This window comes from Lonchura striata, chromosome 7 (genome assembly GCF_050655825.1).
Source record: "Lonchura striata isolate lonStrDom1 chromosome 7, ASM5065582v1, whole genome shotgun sequence".
Classification (NCBI taxonomy): domain Eukaryota; kingdom Metazoa; phylum Chordata; class Aves; order Passeriformes; family Estrildidae; genus Lonchura; species Lonchura striata.
The window spans coordinates 8,002,410-8,022,220 of record NC_140709.1 but is presented as its reverse complement, the minus strand read 5'-3'; the positions used below and the strand labels follow the sequence as shown (position 1 = coordinate 8,022,220).

General features: G+C 42.7%; 1 protein-coding gene across 3 annotated transcripts in view; it reads right to left on the bottom strand.

The window, feature by feature from the left end:
- DPP10 (dipeptidyl peptidase like 10) overlaps positions 1-19,811 on the bottom strand; it is a 438,809-nt gene that overhangs the window by 237,196 nt on the left and 181,802 nt on the right. The window contains exon 1 of one of the 3 annotated variants that reach the window (XM_021548740.4): positions 6,272-6,573. The exons of the other annotated variants lie outside the window; for them this stretch is intronic. Coding sequence (XP_021404415.1) covers positions 6,272-6,343 — 72 coding nt within the window. The 5' untranslated portion in view covers positions 6,344-6,573. Of the gene's footprint in view, positions 1-6,271; positions 6,574-19,811 lie in introns of those variants that run through there. 3 annotated transcript variants of the gene reach the window in all.

Genomic DNA, 19,811 nt, shown 5'->3' with positions numbered 1-19,811 from the left:
GCAATATCCTCCAAACGCCAGAGGGGTTTTATCTTATCCATTTTATCTTAGAATCGGTCAAAACTATTTACAGATTCTCTACATAAATAACACATAATAAGTTATGTGGCTGTTGCCAGCAGTGTTAAGAAAGATTAAAAAAGGTCTTTTAGCTTCAGCCTCAGATCTGTAGGTCATCCAATGTCCTTCCTAATGGATAAATACAGTAATTTATCATCATCAGTTGCCATCAGCATTGTTCTTTTTACTATCATATATTCATGAACATCATTCGATGCAGCTGAGTGAAGCGTAAAAGAAGTTCATGATTAAAGTGGAAAGGGACAGAGTTTGAAACATCCAAAAATTTTGTGACTAATGCATCGACTTGAAATATGACACAGGTCCTCTTAAGACTTACAAAGACAGCATCAACAAGTTATGGACACAGGCAGGTGTGGCAGCAGGTGAGACTGCCTTGAGATGCAATGTTAAAGAAAGTAAAACAGGTGAAATGCAAATTTGTTCACCTACAAGTCCTTCCATAGGTCAGACAAATTTCAAAGCTCTATTAGTTAAAAAAGAAAAAAAAAAAAAAAAAAAAAAAAAAAAAAACACAACAACGATACCCCTCTAGGGATCACTTACTGCATTATTTACTACCACCATGGGAAGAGAGTCTGTGGTCACATTTGTGTGTCACTATGCATTGATATGATCTCCAAATGTCCCCAAGTTATTAAAAAGTGCTAAAACGATGAGTTTAAAATTTGAGAATAACATCAAACAGCATTGCTGTTTGCTAAAAGAGTTCCTCCCTCTTGTTAATTATCAAAATAGTTTGCCTGAAGCAATACTTTCAAATGGAAGATTCTGGGAAAAAAAAAGAAACAAGGTTTTAAAAATAGCTAGTACAATATGTATGTTCAAATTTCTGAAGCTACTATGTAACCTACAACATGCCTGCAATACCTTCTAACACAGAAGGGCCAAAAAGATTGCCCTGTTTCATAATTTTTGATTCACTGCATTAAGTAATCCCTTCAATCCACCTGCAAGAGGAGGGCTCTACATGCTGGAAATTCAGGAGCTGTATGATGCTGCCCAGGTTCCCACAAGCTGATCTGCAAGCAAGGCACACTGCAAAAAGGCATCAGAACCATGAGGGGAGGGTACCAAGGGCAAGAGAGCATCAGCAGGATCACCCTGTGTCCACCAGCAGAGACTCTTTGTTCTTGTGCCCCAGGGCAGAGGCTGGATAAAGGACTGGAAGGGTCTTGGTGAAATTCTCTGCATTATGAAAGTGAGACACTTGTTGGGCACTCATCACTTGTGAATTTGAGAGGTACAGAGAAGCATCTCCATGTGCTCTGCAGACCCTGAAAAACGTGTGTGGCTCAAGCTCCGCGAGATCCTGCAGGTAAGGGATGCCACAGATAATTCTGCTCCTCAATTGCCATCAGGAGCAGCTCACCAAAAGCAAGATCCTGCTCACCCCTGCCCCATGGAGTTCAGAGCAGAAGACAAAAACCACAGTGAAGGTGGAAGAGAAGCTTCAGGCTTTTTGTGCCAATCACCAGCATCGGGTACTCGGCTGAACTACATCGAAACAGTCAGCAGGCAAAGAGAAAATGAATAAAGGCCACATGTACTATTTGAAAGATGACACATCCTGTGCCTTCCTCCAGAATCTGAATCCTGAACAATATTACAAACCACCACAGGTAATATGTTTTCCTATGAGCTTCTTGTGAAGCTGATCACACAGTCAACAGGTATTGCAAGCCTGTGACCCCCCTTGCTCTTGCTAGATTCAGCACAGATACAGTGTGGCCTTCATAGAGTGTAAGAAAAGGAATTTAAAAGTTTAAGTTAAGATTCAAATGATAGATCTTTATGAAATATATAGGGAAGAATTATATAATCTTATTTCACCACTACTACTGGCTTTTCTTACCTAGTGTTTGTGACATTGTGTTAAACCTTGTTGAAACCAGTAAGTTGGGTTAAGAGCCACAGCAAAGCAAGGTCAAAGTGCCACCAGGCTGGTAAGCAGGAAAAATGCAAAGTCACTTTGCATTATTCACTAGAACTGGATTTCTTATTTCAGCCTGAAGCCAGCTCTGCACACAAACAGGAGTGGGGGACATGAACTCGACCACTTCACTAAATCTTTCAAGTATTGCAACTCTTGCGTGTATGTGATTAAGAGTTCAAGTTTCTCTTGACTCATCAAGCTCAAACTGACCTGAGAGGGGCAAGGAAGAGCCCTTTCACCTTGATAAAACCTCATTAAGGTGAATATTGCTCTGGACAGACACAGCTATCCAGCAGTGTTTTTCCCACTACAAAATCAGAGTCTGGTTTTGGGAAAAGAAGAAAAGCAATGAACACATTAAAAAAAAAGAAATTATTTTGGATTTAGTCACTGAAAAAATAAAACGCAAATAATTGTCTTTTATTCAGATGTGTTTTTAGAATGTGCAACTTGTCTGGTGACCACCAAAACTGGTCCTGAGGCAGAAAAAGTAAATTCCTGAAATCAAGACAGTCAAGGAAATATTTTTCCTTGTTTTTTTTTTTACTAAGCATGTAATTTAAATGCTTACCAAATAATGTCCCAATTTTGTACAACACAACGTCTGATTTGACCTTCCCTGTTTTAAGAAGAATAATGTAGTATATTCTAAAATTATATACAGTAAAAAAAAACAAAAACAAAACAAACAAAAATTCAAAACAAATAAACAAGCGAAACCCCACTTTTTTCTGTTTTAAAATAATTTTTAAAAAGACATCAGGTTGGGAGAGTAAAAGAGGCTCGGGAGAAAATTTTTATAAATTTCAAAGGTCTCTCTTCTGCACACACAAAAGAACAGCAAGTAGCACCAGGTGGTGTACATCATCTGGCTTCTTGTAAACAGACTGAAGCCTCACAAAGGTAATACCTAGAGGAATTATCTTAGTTTTTCATCTGCAAAGACAGAAACATTCATCAACCTGCAACTCATTCAGGTACATTATATTTTTCAAATATGTTGTGCCTACTGACTACCAAATGGTTGTGCCTTTTAAAAAAGATCACTAAACATCATTGTCCAAGACCCTAAGACAGCTCTTAAGAGCAACAAGATGAAAAACAGTCATTTTTGTCCTCTAAGGGGAACTGAAGGAGCCACATTAACTCCTGACACAGAGCTCAAATGACAGAAGTCTGAGCACTTGGATAGAGCATTCCAGAAATAGAGATAATTTACAGCTATTTTCCTTTCTGCGGATATATCACCTGAACGTAAAACTGTAATTTTTGCAATAAATATGACTCATCGTTCAGCAGCGAGGTGAGAATAAATCTGGCTAATTTATCAGACCGAATGCCAAAACATCATTAGCACTGCTAATGGAAGTTGTTATTGGATGCCTTGTCCCAGGGGAGCCTTGGTTTAAAAGTATTATCAGAGGAAGTCCTGGATATGAAGTTGTATCCAATTATTCATAAGGTGATGGCTGCGGATGCTTCAGTCAGTCAATCCAAGCTTTTATTTAAAGTGGAGAATCCCAGCATTAGCCTGCTGTAATCTGAAATCCCATCTTGGGTCACATGCCTATAAATTTACCAGAAATGCTTCACCTTTGGTATGATTGCTCTCGGTAAAGTCTGTAAAACCAGACTTTGGAAGCAGGAAAGAGATTTACACTTAGAAGATCTTGGTACAACTCCTTATTCTTTCTAGGATTTTCTACTTCTCCACCAGAAAAGATTTGCTGGCCCTGCTGCCTCAGGAAACCCTTCTCGGGGCAGACACCTCCTTGTTATAAATAGGTCAATAAACCCCAGGTGTCAAATGTAGTGACACTACAAGTTCACACGAGCTCACTAGCAACGTGCAATGTGAAACGTGAGCACACAGCCAGAGATGGACTTATTGAAGGCCCTAAGAAGGATGAATTTTCCATATGAGCAAGCCCATGAGAGTGCTGTGGGGTGTGGAAAAGCAGAGTGAACATATGAACCCCCTTGTCTTCTTCCCCCCATGCTCACCACAGCACCAACTCTGCAACTGCAACCCTGAAAAACCAATAAAAAGCTTTGAATCTTTAATATTCTTTCGTTAGGACCACAGCCACACCACACTGCTGCACTAAGAATGGTTTCCAGCACAAACCTAAGGCAGACACAACCTCTGGTCCAGCCCTGCCCAGGGCTGAGCGTGTCCCATGGATCCTGGCTGCTGCAGAGGTGCATGAATGGACATCCCCAACCCTGGCCTCATTCTGCACGGAGCTCACTCCAGCATTCAGGCTTCTGTCCTTATCATGAGCATTCAAACCCATAGAAAGATTTGCTATCCACTAAAAGCAACATTTTGCATGCCATGCTGTTACATACTGCATGATGTCCCTGGCACCTAAGACAACAGACAACCAAAGCTGATTCAATATCAACTTTAATCAAGAAAAGTAAACTTGATCTGAAAAACCCAATCCAAATATACAGGATTTCCCACCTACACTTCATTCAGCCAGGCCCACAGACAAACCAGTGGCTGCCACATCCACCACTGAGAGAGGCTGAGAACTCCGGAGCACTCAAGCAATCATATTCTATATTTAGGATTAAACTCTTAATATTTAGTGTGCTTTAAATTGGTATCTTACTGCTTTTCCTCATTACAACTAAAAAAGCAGTCAAACTGGTAATTTTTTTCATACAATATTAATCCTGCTTTGCAAAGTCTTCCACCTCCAACAACAATTGCCAATTCAACACCTCTGAATTGAATATAAAGAAATAGAGATTGGTTAAGTTCAAGCACTTTTTATTACATCTAATAGCAGTATCCCTCTAAAGAAAAACAATGTCCTTGAAATTTATGAGCTCCATGAACCTCTGAGCCTATTTAAAATGATATTCACTTTTCCATAAATTCTACTATTTGCAGGGAATTTAAGCACTGGTGGAAGTTACACATCTAATTCAGACCATGTAACTTATGCAATTAATTTATTCAAGATGGATCAAATGTATTATTTTACCAGCATTACACGAAAATGTGCCATAGTGCATACATTTTTGAGCAGAGAGCAGAGCATAAATTAATTTAAATGAATGGGTTCACTGATACTGGACAGACTTCTCAGCTGAACGTGCAGCTTGGCTGTGCTTGCAGGACTGGGTACTCACACTCGGGCTTGCTACAGCAGATCTGAGCCCGGCAGCTTCCACTGCTGCCGTTTTTCACCCAATGCGAGTGGATCGCAGGAAAGCTCAGCTCCGCGGATGGATGTAGCAGAGAATGAAAACGTGAAATGCATCTCCCCACGTCCAGCCAGCGCGTCCAGCGAGCCGGAGTTCCGAACCAAAAACAACAATGTGATGTGCAAAAACCCCTCCGCAGGAGTTCGCGTACTGTAAGATGCTCGGGGGAGAGGGAGAGCTGAGCGCTGCCTCTCGGGGGTCTCTCCCGCCGGGTGCCGAGGGCAGGTGCGAGGCTCCGGCTCCGGCACGACCCCCGCCCCGCCCCGGCTGCCGAGGGTCCCCCGGGAACAGCCCCATCCCTCCCGCTGCCTCAGTTCCTCCCGCCCGGCAGCATCAGGCGCAGCGATCTGGCGATGAAAACTTCGATTTTGTGAGGATGACATCCAAGTTCGGCTGCTCCTCGGTACCATGTCTCACACGCCGCCCGAGACTCGAAGCGAGCCGGTGCCGAGAGACAGCGCTACCGAGAGCAGCCCGCCAGCCTCGGCCCCGCCAGCCCGCGGGGCGGCACCGGCGGGCCAAGGGACGTGACCGCCGCCCGGCCGCTGCCAAAATCCCCCCGGGAAACCTGCCCGGCTTCGGGGGCCGCTCCCCGCCCGCCCCGGGCGGAGCGGGCGGCGATGGGAGCGCCCCGCACCGCCGGCCGGCCCCGCCGCTCCCGCGGTGCCGCCGCTGCTCCCCGCGGCCGGGGCAGCATCCCCCGCCCGTGCGGCTCCCCCGGCGCAACTCGCGGGGAAGCGGAGCGCAAACTACTGCGGGACCCGCTGCCGCCGGGGCCGGGCTGACCGACATCCCGGCCCCGATGCGCATCCGGACGAGGCTCGGTCCCCTCCGGGCGGCCCCAGCGCATCCCCGAGACAGCTCCGCGGGGCTCCCTCTTCCCCGCCGGCCGAACCGCCCCGAGGGCGCCCGTGTCCCCCGTCTCCCTCCCGCACACTTTTCTCCAGCTCCGCACAACTTCTCCGGGACGGCGGCCGCCCCTCGCCCCTCGCCCATCCCCGGCCTCTGGGCGCCTCCCGCCGCGGGTCGCACCTGGTCGGGCTGCGGCGGCGGCGGGTTCCCCCTGCCGCCCGGGTGCGCCGGCTGCTCCTTCATGGCTGTCATCGCAGGGGCTCGGCGCGGCGCCTCTCACTGCTGCTGCGGCCCCGGGCACCCCTCCCTCGGCGCCAGCCGCATGACACCAGCCTCCCCTGGAAGTGGCGCGGCGGAGGAGGAGGAGGAGGAGGAGAAAGAGGAGGACGGGCGGGGGGCGCGGAGCCGCCGCCGCGGCAGCGCCGCTACCGCAGTGCCCCGGCGCGCCGGTGCTCAGGGGGCGCCCGGCCCCGCCGTGCCCCGCGCCGGGGGGCGGCCGCGCAGCAGCGCCGGGCGCGGCCGCGGAGCGCCCCGAGCGGGCGCGCTCCCCCCGCTCCGCCCGCCGTGGGCCGGCCCGCCGCCGCCAGCAGGTGTCACAGCCGCCCCCGCCGGCCCGGGAGAGACCATCCGCGCCCCCGCCACGGGGGCGTCGCTGCCGGCTGCGGCGGGGCCGCGCCGCCGAGACCGCCCCGCGACCGCCCCGCGGGGACCGGCCCCGCCGCCGGCGGCAGAAAGCACCAGAGCGGCTGAGGGGAAGGGAAGGGTGAAGGCAGCCCAGCTGCGCTGGTCGCTTGCTGGAACGCAGACAGCTCCGCACTTGCCGGCAGGGCAGGAGCTGTCCCGCCGCTGTCCGGCCCCGCCGCTGTCCGGCCCCGCCGCTGTCCGGCCCCGCCGCTGTCCGGCCCCGCCGCTGTCCGGCCCCGCCGCGGCGTTTCAGCAGCGAGCGGCCACAGGCGCATCTCCCCGGCTCTGCCGGAAGGCGTGTTGCCAGCCCCGGACCGGCAAGCTCGGTATGGGGCATCACAACCCTGGTTTGCACCGAGACACTCATCTTGTGAAGCCCAAGGTTTTGAAAGGGGTTCCAAGGGCTGTTTTAGCTGAACTCAGCACAGGAGGCCCTGAGGAACTAGAAAAAAATATCAAAGAAAACCATAGGGATCCAGTTTGCCCATGTCCCAAAGCTACATCATCAGGTAGCTTCAAGGGGTGTTCTATGTAAGATTGAATGAAGGAAACCATCTCCAATTTGATTCTAACCATCAAGAAGTAAATGGTTGAGCTGTGAAGACAGATGCTGACTCAAGGCATAGTGAACCAAAGCCTTTGTAGGGGAAAAGAACCTGAAACCCAAGCAGGTAGGATGCCTAGGACTGGGCTGGGCTGCTTGTTCATTCAGGTTGGTTTCACAGCCCAGCACTCAGGGGGATGGAGAACACAGGAGATGCAGGAGATGGAGCACTGGGATGGGAACACGTGGCTGGCAGGAGAGAGCCCCAGCACTCAGTCAGCCTGGGTCTCAGGACGCTGTGAGGTAGAAGGAAAGCTGTCAGCACATAGTCAGAGGAGCTTTTGATCATTTTTAATATATTTTGCATCAAACCTCACAAGAAAGGTCAATTCTGACTGGATGGTGAGCATAATTAATAGCAGTGACAGAGATCTAAGATTTCAGCCTAGGGTGGGAACTATTTAAAAAGGGACAGACAGGAAGATGACATGGAACTGAGGCACTACACACCAGGCAGCCACAGAATAGAGAGAACTGAGTGTTTCCACCTTCCACTATCACGCATGGCTGTGTTGACCTCTCCGCTGGTCAGGAGGCACAAAAAAACCCAAGCAAATGAACTTTGCAAGCAGTTAGACAAAAACTAGGTGATGACTAATAGCCACCATTAATTTGTCAAGAGTTTATCACGTCAAACAAACCTAATTTCTTTCTTTAATAGTCTAACAAGCCTGCCAGTAGGAGAGCAGTGAATGTCACCTAGATTGACTCACAAGGGCTTCCAGCACTGTTTTCCAGATCAGTTTCATCTGGTAGAGAAAAATACCATCTAAGTAAAACTAAAACAAGTATCCACAAAACTGTTTCTCTAGCATCATTTCCATTTGCTCTTGCAAATGGCAGGCCAGCTGTTGAATAGAGGAGCCAAGGTCAGGGAATGCACAGTAGCACAGACATGTAGCAAGGAGTGTGTAGCAATAAGTGTGGCAAGCACATGTTCTAAAGGAAAACATAAAATAACCTGGATTAGTTAGTCTTAAGGAAAGAAAACTTGGAAACATATGGAACATATGGAAACTATGTTCAAATGCTTAAAAGGTGCTAGCAAAGAATGAAAACAATCTTTGATTATTGTCTAAAAGTCTATCTGGAGTGATACAAGTATAATTGGTGATGCCTAGAGCAGGAGAAATGTCTAAATTAACTGAATCAATCTCTTTTTGTTGCTGACTTTATGATCCCCCTCCAGCAAAACACTGAGGGCCACCACACAGTGCCCTGCATGAGACCCAACTAAAAGATTGTTCTCAGCTACACACCTGCTTTCAGACAAAGAATCAACAGTTCCTGTGCTTCTCTTCACACCATCTCTTCCCTTACCTCTCCCTTTTACATATCTATTTTCTCTCTTGTAATTCATTATTTCCCATCCCTGCTGCTGTCAGCCCTGTCCCTTTACTTCCTTGCCCTCTGCTGCTGTCTCTTTTTGTTTGACATTTGCACCATGCAAAGAAAAAGCAAAAAGGGCACCAAAGGTGGCATCTTGTGCACTCCCATGCCTATTGCTCTGCTTTATTTCCAATTTCCACAGAACAGCCTTCGCTGCCAAGCCTGCCTTTGTTTTGGCTGCATTCTGTTGCACTTGGGGTCTTGTTTGCACTGAGCAATGTGTAACACAGGGAGACTCAGATTTTGCCTGTGGCCTCTAGGTGCTACAGTAATACAAATAATAAGTCTTAGAAGCAGACATGTTCTGATTTATGCTGTTTATGGCACAGGTCTATTGCTACTCAACTAATTATTGGGCCCTCATCAAAGCTGAAGAATTCTGATTTAGGGTTTGAATAGGCATGTTTCAATCAAGATTACTTTCAGCTTGTTCTCAATAAGACCCATTGTGATGGAGTTCCACTGTTAATCAAGAAGAAAAAAGACATCAGCAGTCATTTAGCTGAAGCTTGGTTATTCATTAACAATATATTCACTGTGAGGTTTTATCACTTTAATGGACTGAGATATGCAGCACAAGTTTCACAAAGGTTGTGCATGCTGGGTTGAGTCTTCACAAATCAATTAGGATTATGGGAAACAAGTATCTTTGGGGTAGGGCTTCAGGAACTGGCTGCATATACAAGGATTCTCATCCAAAGGTTCCTAAAATCAAGGCTAAGACTCTTATTTACATCATTCAATCTCACCTTTTATCATTATTTTTGAATGTTGGTTCATTGGTTTATAGTATTGATGCTTTGGTGATATTTAATTAATTCACCAGTTTTCACTAATGCCTACACTAACTTTTATTTAGGTCATTCTTAGCAAATTACTATTTAAAAGTCATTTGACTGGCCTGTTTAAAGGAATAGGCATTTTACAGCTGTTAATAGTACATATCTTTAAAACTGGAGCCTGGTACTAAAACTGCTGCCATATGGGTGAAGCAATTAAGTTGTATGGTGTTTATAGTGGTTCCTTGTACCATTTTCACCCAAATACCTCATGGTATCACTAGGAAAAGCACCTAAGTCTTGGGTGAAATAGCTGTAAAAGCAATAGAATTATGGTCTGAATCAGTAATTTTACATTAATTCACCTTTCAATGGCAAATTTATGCTACAGACTCCTTGTAACTTTGTTCATCTTCACACATGAGATTTGGGTGTATGAGTCAAAACACAACATGCTTATTTTACCTTCCACATGAGCTGAATATCAGCTCCAACAGAGAATTATCCAATCCTTTCAGCTCACAGCACACCATGACTCAATCACAATATGTTGTGTTGAACAGCAGACTAATGTGCAGTAAAAATTTTGGACAGGCAGCCAAGAAGGCCAGGAAACTGAAGAGTAAAGGGGCCAGACATATGTACAAAAAAAATACAGCAGAGGATACCACATGTAAGGGAAAATCTCCCTTTCCTCCCTGAAGAAGCCCTGGTGGTTTGTCACTCTCCTTCGGGGTGATGTTGGCAGCACTGCCCAGGTGCCAAAGGCTGCCCATGTGCCAGGGGTTAATCCCTGCAGAGCCCTGGGAATGGGCTGGCAGCTGCAGGACAGACGGAGGAGCTGGTGATGAGAAAGTCCTGCTGATGAAGGGATTTCCCTGCCCTGTGTCACGCAAATGCTGCTCTGTAGAAGCCACCATGTGTCTCCCTGATTCTTAAGATTTTCTAAAGCCTTCTGAGTTTACATTCCGTTAAAAAACTTGACCACACATTTTCTATAAACAACATATTGTTTTGCATTCCTTCTTGGGGGTGGAGGAAGTTGATGTACTGGTGGTTTGTCCAATGTCTTTGGAGAGGTGGCCCATTCACTCTCCAACCCACTGTCACCTTTGGAAAAGTATAAAGGTTAGCGTGAGAAAATAAACCTTCTTCTTTTTTACCTTGCCATCGCAGTGGCTTGTGTTGTGCTTTCTCGTGTCCTATAGTGACAACCATGAAGAGGCACAGCATTACTGGCACAGTGCAGGGCCTGGCCCTTCCTCTGGCAGAGAGCTTTGTGTTCTCCTGCTGCTCCAGTGGTGGGGTTTCACAGAACAAACCTGCATCAGTTTTGTTTTCTGTATATTTTATATGGCCCTCTTTACTGTGCAATTGCTATTTACAAGCATTCCCATAAAAATAAGAAGCCGCTTATAACCTTTACATCCAGCTGAGCCATTCCTACAAAGAGTGTCTGGGGTTTTTTTGTGATCAAGTCAAATAGTCAGAGCACTAAGTCTAACAGAATCCAAGGAGAGTTTAGACAATCCATTAGGGCACATGGTGTGACTCTTTGGAACTGTCCTGTGAAGGACCAGGAGGTGGATTTTATGATCCTTGTGGGTCCCACCCCACTCAGCCTATTCTGTGATCCTGTCATTCTGTGATTCTGCAGTTGAGATTAAAAGACTGTCAATCACATCTAGCCAAGAACTTCAGCACTCAGGCTCTTAAAAATGAGGGGAAAAAACTCTCATCCTATCATCCACAGCCTCTGTGTAGTCCAGCTGATGAAAGCTGCAAGGTCAAAGCTTGAGAGCTGATGATAGCTTTTACAAATCAAATCTTATGAATAAACTCTGATTATTGATTTCTGATTCATTTTAAAGCACTGGCAATTGGGCTAAAAAAATTCCGTGAAATTATAAAGGTGAATTTAAAAATCAAACTAATGTCACCAAAACCCAAGAAAAGTTAAGATGATTGTTCCTCACTGGTGTTTTAAGTGGATTTGTGGGCTTGCAAAAACTAAAGATAGTTCTCCAGAAGAAAACCACTCTGAGTCACATAAAGCTGAAAAACAGACAGATTGTGGTTTTGTACAGAATGCTTTTTAAATTATGACTTTAAATAACTGAATATTTGAACTTTGCTTCTTAAGAAATTCTTTGATAGAGGGAAAATTCCAGGCACCTTCTGCATTTAGAAACACATTTCATTCTAACACCTGCTTCAGTGAAAAGATATTTTCTTTGTGAATAAATTATATTCATGTTTTTCTTTCCTTGTCTTGTTTTAGATAAAACAGTCAATGCAAATTCTGAGTTAATACAAAGAAATGCAAATATATTCCAGCAGGAAAGTTACAAGACTTATTAAAATACACATGCGAATATTTCAGTGAATGTACAGAGAACAAGACCGAGTACAGACAAAAATAACTCTCATTATCCAACAAACAGCATATTCTAACAATAGTTCAAAGTTCAAAGGGCAGGCCTGACCTACTCCCAAAGTCTCTATGGAGCAACTCTATCCAAATGTATTCATGGAGTTTAAATCCTAATGGCAGCTTCCAGCAAAAGATCCAGATCTCACAAGCAGTTCACTAACATGAAACAGCTATTATATAAATAATAATATACTAACACTATTTTTACTCAAGAAAGCAGTTATACAAATTATGGAATAGACTGGGAAGAGGCAAGACTTGATCTTAGATTTTGAAACTTGCATTTCCCATACTCTGACCATTGCACTGTATCTTTCATCTGGGAAAAGTTACTCTGAGACCTCCTCACCCATGAAAATCTGTTACAGCAGAGTTTGCATGGAAAAGCTTTAAGCTTACTATGTAACTCTTAAGAAGACACACCTGAAACTGAGAGAGAAAACAGTACAATTTGTACTCAGGATCAGTCTGTACAGTGAAAAAAATTAAGGTTCACACCTTTAAAATGATCCTAATAAATATATTTGTAGTAAAATGTATGAATCCAGAAATACAGTATAATCGTATATTTGCAAATCTGTCAACATTTTACAGATTAAATAAGTTTACATTTGGGAAACAAACAACTGGCCTGGGAACTTGGAATTCCCTATTAACATAGGTATAAATCAGAAATGTGTCTAGAAAAAGCAGAAAGATTATACTACAGTAGCCTCATGGTTAAAACCACAAATGAGGGGCTGATTTCTTTTTCTCCTTGGTGTTTGCCACATGGCTGTTCCTCAGAGAACTTCATCCTGCATGGATGTTCAGTGTCAGCAAAGGGTTCCTGAGGATCCCCTGTCAGTGGTGAACAACTGATAAAGAACTCAGATTAATATGCAGGCCCAGGTTATGACCTAAATCACAGTTCACAAAAATGCAATTGGCCTATTCAGGAATCCAAGATGTCCTTGCTGCTCCTGGAAGACTTGTCAGATTCACAGATATTTAACCATGAGGGATACAGGAAGTAAGTGGGATACTAAACAGAGACTCAACAGATTAGGCACTTACTACTAAAAATTACCCAGACTGAATCCTTAAATTAATGTCAGCCAGAAAGAAAACATTCCAGTACCAATAGAAATTATTATCTTCTCCTATTCTAAAATCTTGTAAGAATCTGTATAATTCCCTTGACTCTTTTGATCAAAATTCATTTTTGTAGGATGATTTTCCTCTGAAGTATTTTCCATCCAGCTCCAATTCACTCCACAAATAAACCAACAAGCCTCATGAAGCTGACAGGGATTAAACACTAAATTTCTATTGAGAATTGTTTTCCTTTGAAACAGAGATATGACTACATGTACTTACATTATGCTAAAAATTACAAAAATCTTCTAACACTGCACAGTTTGGGTTGAAAAATGACAACTCCACTGGCCACCATTATTCTAGGATGGCTAAAACATTGAGGGGAAACAGTGGAGAACAGCACTGCCTGTTCTTTGTTCAACACCCTTAATTCTGATTAGCAGTCACTGGATAGAGCAGTTCTTAGCATCCCAAAATACATGACTACATCAAAGGGGAGGAAAAGAGGTTTTGTGTAAAACTGGACACCTTTTCTCCATGCTGCTACTGCAATATGAAATGGAGCTGTCACAGAACTTTTGCTAAGAGCCTGCTTATCCACTGCAGATGTTACATAATGAAAGGCATCAAACAGTTGTACAATAATACATGCATCCATTATCCAAGATTTGTGTAATACCTTTTCTTTCCCAAAGGATCTGAAAATGTTTTACAAACTGATATACAAATTATCCACACAGAAAGCTATTCATCCATCAAGGAAACACAACTACAGCCCAAGGCAAAGCAGAGCAACTGTGTGAATACACACACACACACAAAAAAAAAAAACAAACTTTCATAAATGAAGGAAGTATTCTCCAGTCAAGTCTGTGAGGAAAATATTAAGTATACAATATGTGAGTATACAAGACTTAGGAAGAATTTTGCTTTTATAATGCAAATTCTTCAATAAAATACTGTAAGATCTCTCTTGGACATTGGCAATTGCATTATTAAGTGAAATATGCAAAGAATATTAAGTATAGCAATATATTCTAAGACTAGATTATTGCATGTCTTCCTTCATGTTTCCAAATACTGGTGCCCCATTAAAAAAAAAAAAAAATCTCTTGATATAGTCTATCCCAGAAACAGAAGTATCTAAAAAAAGAGATGAATAATTAGAAGAAGACAGCACCTTACTCAGCAATAGTCTACTCAATTCCTATCAGCACAAGTTAATGCAACCAAGCATTTCCAACACAAAAAACATCACCCCAAATGAACTCAGCATTTAGACTGTATTGTAGCTGAACTCTCATTTCAGTCTTAGTTGTGATTATGGTGACCAGACATTTCATTTGGATCTCATTCTGTGACTTTTCAGTTTGGCAGTCACTTCAGCACTTCTGCTCAATAAAGAAGGTGGCAGAGATACTTAAAGGGTACTTGAAGCCATGGAGTGTGATTTGAGGCAAAAGAGAGCTCTTTCAGTACTGGCACCAAGAATCTCTAATTAGAAGCAAAGTGTGTAAGGAAAAATGCAGACAGTGGGAAAATACAGTTGAAGACTTAGGAGGAGATGTTGAGAAATGTTACAGAAAGTTTGGGATTATTTTTAACTTTGAGAACCGGGCACAAACCTCAGACTTCCCAAGTGTGCTGACAGTGTCCTCTCAGGAGACTTACACAGGACCACATATTGACACACAGGTACTTTGATTTCAAATAAATATCTAAAACCCAGCCTCAGCATCATTACTCATCTGGGAGCTACATTCAGAAACCCTCTGGAGGATTTCGACAGGCTATTGGGCAGGAGAGGCAGATAAAGAATTGCTGATGCTTCTAACTCTGGAGAATCCAGGTTTGAGAAAAATAAAATGCTATTAAGGAGAAGAGCTATCCTTCACATTGCATCCCTAAGCTAGGCTGGTACAGTGAAAAAAAATCACAGAGATGGGCAGAAAAGGGGGATATTATTAAAGTCTGAAACTCTCAGGCCAGCTATTTGCTTGGGAAATTAAAGCAGAATTATAGGAAAGGAAAAAAGAGACACCCCATCTAAGGTAGTGATATGTAAATGGCATGAAAATGCAAAACAGCTGCAAGAGGTTGAAATTTTTGCAGAAGGTCAACAACGGAAGCAGCAGTAGAGCGTTAATGGGATGTGCTGTGGAACTGGGATTTTGCTGTAAAAGGACAATGAATTGTTCAAGAGGAGCAGGACGAGGGAAGAGGGAGGTGTTGCCTCTATCAGTAACACCTCTGCTGGTTCTGAAGTCTGCAGTCCCACCAGCCAGAGGGAATTCATGTCTCCTTGAATGACTGCATACAGATAAAAGGAACCATGACTAGGGGTGCTGTACTGCAGGGAGTCATTCTTCCCCTCTTTAACCTTGAAAATCAAGCACAAGCCTCAGGCTCCATAAACATCTGAGATTCATGCCTTTGTATCAGTGGGAGTAATGTGCAGATGCACCCTCAGGATGGATCAGGCAGCAGGAAGGATTTTTATTATACAGTTTATGTCAACTTTCTGAACACACCAGGGACAGTATTTTGTCTTCCAAAAGGAAGGAGAAATCACCAGGGGAATAGAAGGAACACAAAAGAGCTGGTTAAGAATCTAAAGTTGTAAAGTTATTCCAATGAGAAGATTAGGAAAAAAGGTGAAAGAGAGAAAAGCAAAAGTAAACTTCAAAAGAAGAAGGAGAAAAGAAATAAGGCTGATGTTTCCAATACTCCTGTCACACAAAAAAGCCCCTGAGGCTAGAGACTTAGTTTACTATATGCTCACCAAGTATGAAGACCAGAACATGCAAATAAAATATAAAGGAAATAAACAAATAGATAAATCAACATCCCAATCAACAAATCAATCTTACTTAAAAATATTTCAGGCTTCAGTCATCTCTGAACTATTTAAGATAAATCTCTGAGAAGTTCAAAAAGACAGGGTAATTCTGGTAGATTGGAGAATGGCAAAAACTCTAAAGAAGGGAAAAATAAAGAACACCCAAGCAGCTTAGTTGTCAGGTCTCAGAAAAGGAAAAAATATATATACCTAAAAAACTTAGGTTTGTAGAAAATAAGGTGATAAAAAAAGTCAGTATCAATTTGTCCTGACAAGATAATATCCAGCCCATCTCGTTTCACTCAACCAACATAATCCTGGCATAATCAGGACAAAGTGCTGCAAGACTTCAAGAACAATACCACATAATTTTCTTGTAAGAAAATTAGATTTAGATGAAATTATTGTTGCACAGCTGTTTGACAAGCTGTGTGAAATGTCAGTTCTTAATACTGGATTGTCAAAAGGGGAAGTATTTTCAATTAGGAACTCTCAGGGACTTTTTCGTGCAAGTCCATCACTATTCATCACTATTTCAGCTCTTGGAGTGTTCTTGCAGACAGTTAAGAACAAAATCAGAATTGGAAACAGGCTGTACAAGGGATCCAAAATCAACAATGTGAAACTCAATCAAGAAGTGTGTGAAGTGCTACCCACACAGAGATGAAATATGTGCAGAAAAGCAACAAGAGGATGAAGTGCAGCCCAGAAGCAGCACAGAAACATTGTCCCATATTCCATCTTGCAGTGGGAATCATAAAATCATGGAACTTCCTGAGCTGGAAAGGACCAACAAGAATCAAGTCCATGACCCATGAACTAAACAGGACTCAGCAGGCTGATGCTGTTACCCAAAACCACTTCTTAGTCCTGGGAGAGATGAAGAACAGGGCTTATATATATATGCCAGTAAAACTAATATTTGATCTGATTAATATCAATCTTGTGGGTCTGTTGTTAATTTTGGCAACTCCACTACAAAAAAAAAAAAAAAAAAGAAAGAAAAGATGGGAAGCAACATGAGGAGTAATTAAGAAAGTCTGAGATCTGAGGAGCAGTTAAAGAAACTTGATTTTTTTTAATCAAGAGAAACCACAATTAGATTTAGCTTCCATGTATCTGGTTAATCTCCCAGTATGTGAAAAAGTGCTAAAAGATAGCAGACACCTGGGTTTTTTCAAAAGCCTGTTCTGGAGCAAGACAAGCATTTTCACTACAGAAACCACAGGAATGCTTCAGGAGCACGATTCTTCCTGATGATCAGGAATTTTCCTCATTACTCATTACTCATTACTTGGAATTGCCCAGGTACTGCCAGAAGTGGTTGTCAGGAACTTCAGGGAAGGGGCAAGAGGAATTTGAGGATTTCCTTCAGAGCCCCAGTTTCCAGGAACTTGGCATTCCCCTCCCTTTCTGTCCCACACCCATCTCTGCATGGCAGCAGGGTTCAGGCCTGAATTCACTTTTCAGCCACCCAGGCTGCTGTATAAATAAACCCAATGGCACTTCACCACATACCTGAAATTAAGCACTTGCTTAAGTGCTTTGCTCAACAGCAATATACTTTAAGTACATACTTTAAAACTCTGCAAACTGTGTCTTTATAGCTTTCCAAAGTCATTACAACGGTGACATGGGTCTAAATTATTGCAACACAGGAAGGTAACTGCCTTCTATAAGAAAGAGAGCTGGAAAAGGGGAGAAGAATGCAAAAGAAGACTGCTAATCTTAATTTTCTGCCTTCACATTATTTTCAGAGCAAACTGATGAAAATTATAGACTTCTGCATAGTCCTGTTCTTAGAGAAATCAATCATGCTGCCTATTTTATCTTCAATCACATTCACCCAAATACAGGTGACTGCAGGCTGTAGCCCAGACACACATGGGAATTTAAGAACAAGCTCTTTACACCTGATCAGCTTTATGCAATGTACTCAAATGTAATTTTAAAGCAGAATGAATGGGGGGACTTTCTAAAGATCTGATGGTTTTCAACCAAAAAGAACCCCAAAAAAACCACTAGATGTTTACCTCAAATGCTGCCAGATATGAATGGTATCATAACAACTCATAACAACTATTTTTTTTTTTCAAAATAAAATATACATGAGTTCACATGCTTTCATATTTTCTTGTCTGGATCCCTTTTCCCCTCCTATGAAACATATCCTTATTTTGACCCCTGGGTTCACACACTGACAGGTATTTCAGGTTAGTCAACATTTAGTTGTCTGATCAAAGGACCTTCAACAAAAGGCAATCTCTATGTTTGCTTATATAGTAGCAGGTAAAAGACATTGCAGGACTGTAATTTAATATATTACCTGCCAGTATGCACAACTTTTTTTGTTTTAATTGCATATTTTATGGTATGCTTAAACTGTGTTTAATTACTTGCTGCAGAGTGAAATCTTCACAAGGTTACTCTATATCACACCTTTCAACTTGACTTTATTTAAAGATGTCTTATTATCTTCCTAATCTTGAAGTACAGTCTACCATGTGAAGAAAATAATATTTAAACACAAAGATTTAGACAGTATTTTTCTGAAAATCTGTCACCATTGGATTTTCATGGGAAGAAAGATTGGAAGAGAAAGTCTTTATCTAAAAAACAGACTGTCAGAAAATTATTAGTAATTCTTAGTGTTCATACAGTCACTGTTAAAAGTGACATTATCAGTGACGTGTCATCAAGAAGAAGAATTGCAAAGCCACAAAGAAGACAAAGTAATTTGCAAAAGCACAGTAGCCATCACAATGATGCCAAGATAGCTTTAAATGATAGAAATTCTATGTATGTTCATGCACCAAAGAGCCTAAAATATCACTGGGGTCGGGTCAAAATTTGACATAATTTTTAATACATTAATGACATTTAATGACTAAAAATCAGTGTGTTAACACATTCAAAATTATTTATTTCCCACTAAGGACTTGTCCTTGTTTATCACTTCTTGTCCTATAATTAAAAAAAAAATCACAGTTCTAACAGAAATAACTATCCATGGCTTCATTAAACATGAACAGCTTGAAGTCACATTTTGGAGGTGGTTAATGAAATGGTTTCAATAGGGTTTACACCACCTTATCCAACAGCCACAACGTTCCACAACATTTACCCCTTAAAGGAGAAAGAAAGAATTCTGAATAATTCTGGTGAATTTTGTTCCTAGGGTCTACCTTGGACAACAATCACCAAAGGTAAAGCATTTCCAGACTCCTGCATTTCTTCAGGGTAACTCAGTTAGCTCCAACCTCAGCCAGCATAACTTGGGAAGCAACAGTCAAATATTCAGACACTGACACACAAAGAGAATCTCCAAATCCTGCCAGCAAAAGGCATTTTGCATCGGTGCTTAGGTCAGCTTCAAATGCAGAATTGGGAACCTGATTACAGCAGAGAAATTGTAAGCTATGAATGTTAATTGTCTGAAACCACTCAGATTAAAGGGGCCCCGGCTCTCCTCAGGTTTGGGTAAACAATTCCCAGTTTCAAAGTGCATCACTGAAGCATTAACTTGCAGTGCTTCACCTGGAGCCACCTGACAAGAAGTAGAGTGGCAAATGTGCAATAAGTGGATTTTTAAAGCAGAATTGTCAGATTTGGAGGCTCAGCAGTCAATAAGTCTGGGAGCTGGACCTGGCTTCCTGCCCTTGCAGCATTCTGGGACACCAGGAGTGTTTCACAGCCTCACATCCTCTTCCACTTCCAGAACTATGGCCAAACAGACACCCAATTGTTGATTTTCAGACCAAAAGGCAGAATAGGTGTGAAGCTCTTTCATCTTCCTAATCTCCACAAAAAGAGGAAAAACACAGGAACAAAACATTCTGAATTTCCATATTTTCCTCCTGTTAGTGCTCCTGAAAGAATACTACATTTATTAAAACTTTCTTAAGAGCTTG